The 7500-nt window shown below is 47.8% G+C and overlaps 2 protein-coding genes and 1 long non-coding RNA gene across 15 annotated transcripts in view; 1 reads left to right on the top strand and 2 right to left on the bottom strand.

Moving 5' to 3' along the window:
- Positions 1–96: 96 nt before the first annotated feature.
- Positions 97–3658, top strand: tti2 (TELO2 interacting protein 2). Of its 4 annotated transcripts, XM_047329082.1 has the most exons (10): positions 97–185; positions 1024–1503; positions 1589–1782; positions 1876–1933; positions 2022–2150; positions 2239–2358; positions 2450–2643; positions 2741–2884; positions 2985–3159; positions 3305–3658. In XM_047329082.1, the coding sequence occupies exons 2-10, from the start codon at positions 1024–1026 to the stop codon at positions 3389–3391; spliced, it is 1581 nt and encodes a 526-aa protein (XP_047185038.1). In that variant the 5' UTR covers positions 97–185; the 3' UTR covers positions 3392–3658. The 4 variants fall into 4 exon arrangements, with proteins under 4 accessions (XP_047185038.1, XP_035495343.1, XP_047185040.1 ...); XM_035639450.2 differs by lacking the exon at positions 97–185 and having other exon boundaries at positions 192–1503; positions 2266–2358; positions 2985–3144; XM_047329084.1 differs by lacking the exon at positions 97–185 and having other exon boundaries at positions 192–1503; positions 2266–2358.
- Positions 3659–3827: 169 nt separating this feature from the next.
- On the bottom strand, positions 3828–4703 carry LOC124849711. The gene is made up of 2 exons (XR_007030158.1): positions 4359–4703; positions 3828–4118 (listed from the first exon to the last, which is right to left on the bottom strand). It is a non-coding gene; the product is annotated as an uncharacterized LOC124849711 (long non-coding RNA).
- Positions 4704–6654: 1951 nt separating this feature from the next.
- cntrl (centriolin) overlaps positions 6655–7500 on the bottom strand; it is a 9951-nt gene continuing 9105 nt past the window's right edge. For 8 of the 10 annotated variants that reach the window (XM_035639474.2, XM_047329075.1, XM_047329077.1 and 5 more), the window contains one exon: positions 6655–6827. In XM_035639474.2, the coding sequence (XP_035495367.2) occupies positions 6794–6827 (34 nt within the window). In that variant the 3' untranslated portion in view covers positions 6655–6793. The remainder of the gene's footprint in view (positions 6828–7500) is intronic. The other 2 variants (XR_007030154.1, XR_007030156.1) reach the window with 2 other exon arrangements.

Below are 7500 nucleotides of genomic sequence, written 5' to 3'. Positions count from 1 at the left end.
TCACGTCCGGAAACGTGAATATTCTCCAGACCCGGAACTCACAGCGCGTAGGAACCTTCCGTGCGGACCAGTTTGTACCCAGTCGGATGTATTGTCCGGACACACCGTCCGTCCCTCATCAGCGTGTGGCGCCAAACGGAAGAGGATCTACACCTCGAGTCTGTTCGAGTCTGTTCGTGTTTCAGGTCAGTTTCTCTTCGTGTTTCTGATCAAACAGACGAGACGAGTAGGAACCGTCAAATGTGACGCGACGCGATGTGACAGACAAGGGAAGACTGACAACAATCAGACGTTTGTTCAGATTCAGCTGCGAAGAAAAGACGTTTTCAACTGGAGACATTTTACATCGGTCACTGACAGGAAGTGACAAGAAAATAAAATGAACTAACCGGATGTAAGACTAAATAAAAATGAAAGAAACAGGAAGTGACAAGAAAATAAAAATAAAACCAAGGAAGTAACAACAAAATAAAACAAACTGGAAGTAATAAAATGAAACTAACCGGAAGTGACAAAAAATCTATTGAAACTAGCAGGAAGTAACAACAGATTAAAACAAACAGGAAGTAACAATAAAATTAAACTCACAGGAAGTGACAATCACATAAAACAAACAGGAAGTAACAACAACATGAAGCAAACCAGAAGTGACAACAGTTTCTGTCATGGAGCTTTAAAAAATGTATTTATTAAGAAGATATACATTATAAATAAATAAATATAAATAAATACTTTATATAAATGAAGTATTGTTTGATGATGTAATAACATTCATGTGTCTAACAGATCAATATTCATGGATAATGTCTCCAGAATAAATCAGCTGTTTCAATGTTTACATATTTCTGCTCGGGTCCAACTACGATTTTTGTGTCAATTTAAATGTTGCTGCAGCAATGAATTTTGGGACGGCATCGTCTCCTTTCTTTTGGTAAAGGAAGCTCCGGTGTTTCCTAAAGGAGATAAGATAGAGCATGATGCCTCCTTTCCTTCTTTCCTTCTCCCTGTCTCCTTCCCCACAAGATGGAGCTTTCTTCCTTACTTCATGAGCTTCATCTCTCCTCCTCAGAGAAGCCCCTCCCCTCTGCCCCTCTCCCTCCAATCACGGAGCTCCTGTCTCGGCTGCAGGAGAAGCTGATCGGTGTGTCCTCGGACTCTGAAACGAGCTCCCTGATTGGTCGTGTGGAGCGGCTCTTTCAAACAGCAGATCCCGATTGGCTGTTCTCCCCGGCCTCAGCCAATGAGGACGGTGGTCAGGCTGCACTCGAGTCGGCATACGGGTCTCTGATCGGCGCTCTGATTGGCTGTGCAGCTCTGCCACTCTGCGAGGACGACTGCGGCTCTCTGCCGGTGGCGGCCTATCAAAGCGTCCCGAGCCGAGCCGTCCCGGTGTGCTCGGCGCTCGGAGCGCTGCTGGGAGCTCTGGGAAAGTGGGAGGAGCCTGGTCTGCTACTGAGTGCGGTGGTGCCGGCCGTGTGTGTGTTCACTGTGACGCATTTCCAGGTGAGCGTGGACGGAAAAAGGTAAAACCTAAAAAAATAGTCAGATGTAGAAACGTGTGGAGGTCAGTGTGTATGTGTGTGCTTAGGATCGGGCTTGGACCACGTCCCCCTCCAGAGCGGCCGCGCGGAGCCTGCAGGAGGTCCTGCTGAGGGCGGGTGGCTGGAGAGACTCCGCCCACCTCCTGGTGGGGGGCGGGAGTCAGAGGGAGGAGGAGGATGGAGGCAAGAGCAGAGGAATTCTGGGAGGAGTCCTGGATGTCCTGCAGCCGCAACTCGCCAAGTGAGCATCAGATTCTGAACGAGTCGTCGTCATCACACGTCTGTGTGGATCTAACCGTGTGTGTGTGTGTGTGTGTGTGCGTGTGTATGTAAGGGACTCGTGGCAGCGGTGTGAGGCGGTGAAGCTGGTGTTTGCGTGGAGCCTCCTGCAGGTCAGTGTGATGTTGTCTTGGTCAGACGACTAATAAAGTTTGTGACTCTTTGATTCAAAACTTTAGTTTGTCATCATGTTCCCTGCAGGTCACTCGCCCCTCTCTCTCCCCTCACCTGCCGCGCCTCCTCCCCCCCTCCCTTCTCCTCACTGACCACTACAGACCAGAGAACTGCATGCTGGGAGTTCGCTGTCTGCATCATATTGTACTGAACACGGTAAGAAAGAACACAGACACACACACACACACAATCCATTTCTTTTATTCAACCAATTCCAACTGGAGATTATCTTTGTGTGATAGTGTGTGTGTGTGTGTGTGTGTGTGTTCAGCCTGCTGCTGATCTCCGTCAGTTCAACAGAGCAGAAGTCGTCTATCAAGCCTTATTCAAACACCTGTACACCACAGAGGCTGCTGTCATACAGGTAACACACACACACACACACACACACACACACACACACACGCGTTTGAAAGTTGAAAAGCTGAGAGACATTAATCTCTCTCTCTCTCTAGCTCGTCCTCTCTTGTCTGTTGGACCTCCTGTTGGTTCTGGAGACGCCCCCCTCCTCGCTCACCCCCTCCTCCGCCCGCAGGAAGCCCTGTCGCCATGACGACGTGTTGCGTCTGGTCCTGACCCACATGGAGGCGGAGAACAAAGTTCCGATGCGACGCGTCTACGCCTCTGTCCTCCCGCCGCTTGTAGACAGGTGGGCGTGACTTCTGGCTCCGACCCCATTTTTGTCCATATCCATGTTCCATCCCTCCACCAAGTTCACTGTGTGTGTGCGCGTATGTGTGCTGCAGGATGGGCGTGGCGGTGTGCAGACACCTGCAGCGGCTGCAGCGGGTGGTTCTGGGATACCTGGAGATCAAAGATCCTCCTGAGGAGACAAACAGGCTGAAGGTCCTGGAGGTTCTGCAGAAAACCACCAGGGCAGCCTGGCCGAGGTACAAACACAAACACACACTCTCACACTCACTGCTGTCCGTGCCCCCTGGTGGACAAGAGCAAGAGACACAGCTGACATCTGACCTCTGACCTCCTCAGGATGGAGGGACGCGTCAACACGTTGCTGCGTTGCTTGTTGCGGTTGCTGGTCGACGTCTCTTCAGACTCGCAGCTCGACGACTCGGTCAGACACGAACTGACGAATCAGACACTTTCCTGCATCAGACTGTTGGACCAGGGCTCAGGGGGACCAGTCCAGGTGAGTCTCGTCCAGGTGAGTCTCACCTGCTGTTGGTCTGTCGGACTTCACTTCTGTTCAGATTAAATATGTCTGTAGCAAACAGTCATCTACCTGTCTCTCTCTCTCTGTCTGTCTGTCTGTCTCTCTCTGCCTGTCTGTCTGCCTGTCTGTCTCTCAGACTCTCCTCCAGCAGGTCGACAGCAGCTGTTGTAGTCCCGAGGTGCTCTGTTGCCTGGCGACTGTAACTACGTCGTCAGAGAGGTGATGCAGTTGGTCAGTGACGTGACAGACGGGCTGAGATGAAGACGTGTGATTGGACGATCAGCGGACTGGAGGTTCCCTCTGCGGACGTGATGTCATCACTTCCTTGTGACTCCGAGGTCATTGGTTCTGACTGAAGAGGAGCTCACAGACACACTGTCAGCTGTCAATCCTGAGTCGGTGTCATCTGTCAATCATCACGTCTCAGCCTCAGTTTTTATATCATCAAATAACTAATGAGAAGCAAAGTGATCAGAAACATGAACACGTGAACAAGCATCAGTGATAAGAACGACCTCACATGACATGGAGGGGGCGGGGCTTATGACCTGTACTGCAGCCGGACACCAGGGGGCGATCTTGAGTATTTGATCTGTCACGTCGTCCATCTTTATTTACAGTCTGTGGTTTTTTAAAATTTAAACCTGAAACGAACAAAGTTCCGTTTTTTCAGACTATTTATTATTCACAATCAGTTTCTCTTTGCTCTGCTCATCAGGTCTGTTAGTCGAACGTCTCGTTAGTTTAGTTCCTCAGATGATTGTTATTTATTACGTGTCTCACATCCAGTCGCCGTGCGACGGTTCAGCTGCAGACGGCGTCGACTCGTCTGTGGTGATGATGTGATGCGAGCGCTGTGATTGGTTGTTGTATGACGACTACGTCAGTGAGTGCAGCTGCTGCAGTTTGTGTCTCAGGCCCAGTGACGCGTCGTCGGCCTCCAGCGCCTCCTGCTAGACAAAGGGGCGGAGTCAGGAATGTCTGATCTCTTTCTGTCACATTGTGTGAGAGAAGGTTTGTTGGTGAACGTCTGATGTTTCGTAATCATTGATTCATCTGCTTGTTGAGTTCTTGTATTTGAACAAACAACGTTGAAACATTAAGTCTGTACAGAAGAGTATTAAAGCCAGACACAAGTACAAAAAAACAGCTGCGGCTCTATAATATTCATTTTAAGATCTAGTTGAAACCTTCAGTCGGTCTTCATGTTGTCTCAGTATCTCTCTCCGCAGCTCCGCGTCCCACCTGTCGTCCTGAACACACACATACACACACACACACGGTCAGGTGTTCACAATATCACTGGATATTCAATTATATCATTATTTCCCTCAGTGGAACGAAGAAGCCAAAACCAGGACAAACAGAGACGTCCACATACTTTTGGCCACATTGTACAATCAAACAAGAATACAAATGTTTGTCTCATTAACATAAAATATGAATTTGTTAATTTATTATATTATATATATATATATTGTGTTTATTGGTTTACTGGTTGTTGCAGCTTTTGTACTAATAAAGTTTGATTGACAAGACTCACGTCGGCTGTAGACAGGTACACACACTCGTCCCCTGATAGCCCCTCCCCCCTGAGGTCCCCGTCCTGCACACACACATGAGATGAGTGGTGTCATGATTATTGATTATTGATTATACACACACATCAGATACACGTGTGTGTGTTACCTGCTCCAGAGACTGCAGGTTTGTCTCTCCAGCAGATCAGAATTGTCTGGAACACGATAGTTGTTTAAATTAATATCAAGAACCATCTTGAAGTCGTCCAATGATCGCTGACTGACGAAGCATTAGAGTCTGATCAAAGGACGATTAATCAAATAGAATTTTCCACATTTACTTCCTGAATGTCCCTGTAGCTACGTAAAAACTATTGGACGTGACCTGGAACTTTGCTCTGGTTTTATGCACAAATCAATGTTAAAACTTTTTATTTTACAGTCTGTGTTACAGTCAGGGCTGTGGCAACTGATTCTGTGCCCTATACTAACGCAGCCCCCCCCCCCCGCAGATATGATGCTCACTCGTACTGTATTCAGGTGGTAAAAGTCAGCTGTGTCGATCTGGTCTCGTTAACTAGCTGTCGTAGTAGGAGTTTTTGCTAATGGCCAGCTCACCTTTCTTATGAAAGAAATTAATTAGCAGTTATTTTTTCTCTTTCTTTTCTGTGTTTTCTCTTCTGGGACTCGGACGTTACTTTCTTGAGGGACGACACGACGAAGTCACAGGTCAGTAGACTATCTGACAGATGCTCGTGCTGAGTCGTGATGGTAAGAGGTGAGAGGGAGGACCTCAGTGAACCTCCACTAGGGTTAGGGTTAGTATTACTTAGTATCAACCCACTGAGCGGCCATTTTGAAGCCTCCAGTTAAGTATTTTGTTTGGCGCCATCTTGTTTTTAAACCCCCCAGAAGTGACCATATATGGAGGAGCAGGGGGGCGTGGCCCGACCAAGAGCTCGTCCACCTACACCACCTGTGACCTGCTCCTATCGGTCGGTACCAGCTGTCAATCACACTGTAGCCACGCCCCCGACACATCCGGTGCTTTATGGTTTATTTGACTGTAAATGAGCCATAATGTACAAAATGAACATCATGTGTTGAAGAAGACTTGAACCATAAACTCCTCAGGAAAATGTTTCTGACATTTAAGATCAAGTGAGAAGTCGAGTCGCCCCCTGCTGGTCAGGACACAGAACACAGGCTCAAGACCAGTTTTATTACCAGTCTATATTTCACTATATACAATTTACTTTGTTTGAAACTGTGTCATATTCACGATAATGTCATACCATTGAGCTGCTCCTGATTGGCTGCTGCATCTCTGACCACTTCCTCTTTGAGGAGCTGGGCGTGTCCGTGTTCCTCCCTCTGTTTAGCAAGCTCCGCCTCCACCGCAGACAGACACCTGACACACACACACACACACACACACACACACAACTTGTATGTGAATAATAATGACCTCCTGACTGTTTCGTCCAGTGTGTGTGTGTGTGTACCTGTGGGCGTGCCTCCGTCGGGCCTCCAGGTGGCGACACTCCCCCTGCAGGCCGCTCTTCTCCTCCTGCAGCTGCTGCTCAAAAAACATCACAGACCTCATCTCCTCAACCTTCATACATTTTAATTCTTCTTCTTCATTTTGGAAACATACTCATGAACATATAATCTCATACTGTACATGTACATTTACATCTTCACCCACGAATGTACGACACTAAAACGTTTCTGAAACTGACTCGTTACCAACCTGCAGTTCTGCTCGCTGTTGTTCGGTGTTTTTGAGACATGACTCCGCCTCTTTTCTGTGGGAATCAACTTCCTGTTTCAGCACAGCCAGCTCCTCCCTCTTCCTGTCCACTTTGTCCTGCACTTTGGCCAACTGGTCCCTCGTCCCGTCCACCTCCTGCTGCTTCCTGTCCAGCTCCTCCTTCCTCTTGTCCACTGCGTCCTGTATCCTGTCCAGTTCTTCCTGCTTCCTGTCCAGTTCTTCCTGCTTCCTGTCCAGTTCTTCCTGCTTCCCGTCCAGTTCGTCTCTCTTCTTGTGGAGCCGCTGGAGACTCTGGGTGCGTTTGTTTTTCACCTGCTGCAGCGCCTGCTGCTCAACAAGCAGCTCCTGTAGAAGACGTTTCAGCTCTGGACACAAACAAAGAGACGAATCAGAAAACTGTGGAAAAAACAAAGATTTCACTCAAGCTATCACATAATTCTTTTCTTTTTTTTAAGATGGGATTCAAACACACGCCTGCAGATCACAAGTGATGAGCTGCTCATCGCCTTGAATACTTCTTCTGTTTTAAACAGACGCTGTACAGGAACATTCAGGAACTAAGTTTGGCTCTTTAGCCTGAAAAATACTGGTGAAAATTAACAGAATGTTAAACGGAACGTTGCCATGTTCAGTAATTCATATTTCATTTACGTTACAAGACAGAGTGAGGGAGTGGATCACGTCCCTGGTTCAGGTCCATGTGGTGGAACCAAGTCCTTGTAGAAGTCGGTTTTCCTGCAGAGTAACGATACTGAGATGTGACGAGTTTCCTGTTCAGGTAGAAACATAGTTCCTCACTGACGAGGAGGTCAAGGTCACCTGGAGAACGTGGGCTTCGACCCCACGACCTCTCACGCGCAAAGACACAAAACCGGACCTCTGAAATGATTTGGATTCCTGGAGTTTCCTTGACCTGAACCAGGGTCCTGGTCCTCTCTCTGAAACAGGACACAACCAGGACATATAGATTTATAGATCTCAACTTCTATTAATATTCAGCCACTTTTAAATTTTCAGGCTTAAGGAACAAACTCAGTT

The sequence above is a fragment of the Scophthalmus maximus genome, chromosome 19 (assembly GCF_022379125.1).
Source record: "Scophthalmus maximus strain ysfricsl-2021 chromosome 19, ASM2237912v1, whole genome shotgun sequence".
Classification (NCBI taxonomy): domain Eukaryota; kingdom Metazoa; phylum Chordata; class Actinopteri; order Pleuronectiformes; family Scophthalmidae; genus Scophthalmus; species Scophthalmus maximus.
This window is presented reverse-complemented; position numbering and strand designations above follow the sequence as displayed.

What these genes read in the sequence shown, in the direction of transcription:
- tti2 (XM_047329082.1), top strand. Translation starts at nt 1,024, where the DNA reads ATGGAGCTTTCTTCCTTACTTCATGAGCTTCATCTCTCCTCCTCAGAG. An exon ending in TTGCGTGGAGCCTCCTGCAG is followed by an intron (nt 1,934 to 2,021) that starts GTCAGTGTGATG and finishes TGTTCCCTGCAG; the next exon opens with GTCACTCGCCCCTCTCTCTC. An exon ending in ATCATATTGTACTGAACACG is followed by an intron (nt 2,151 to 2,238) that starts GTAAGAAAGAAC and finishes TGTGTGATAGTG; the next exon opens with TGTGTGTGTGTGTGTGTGTG.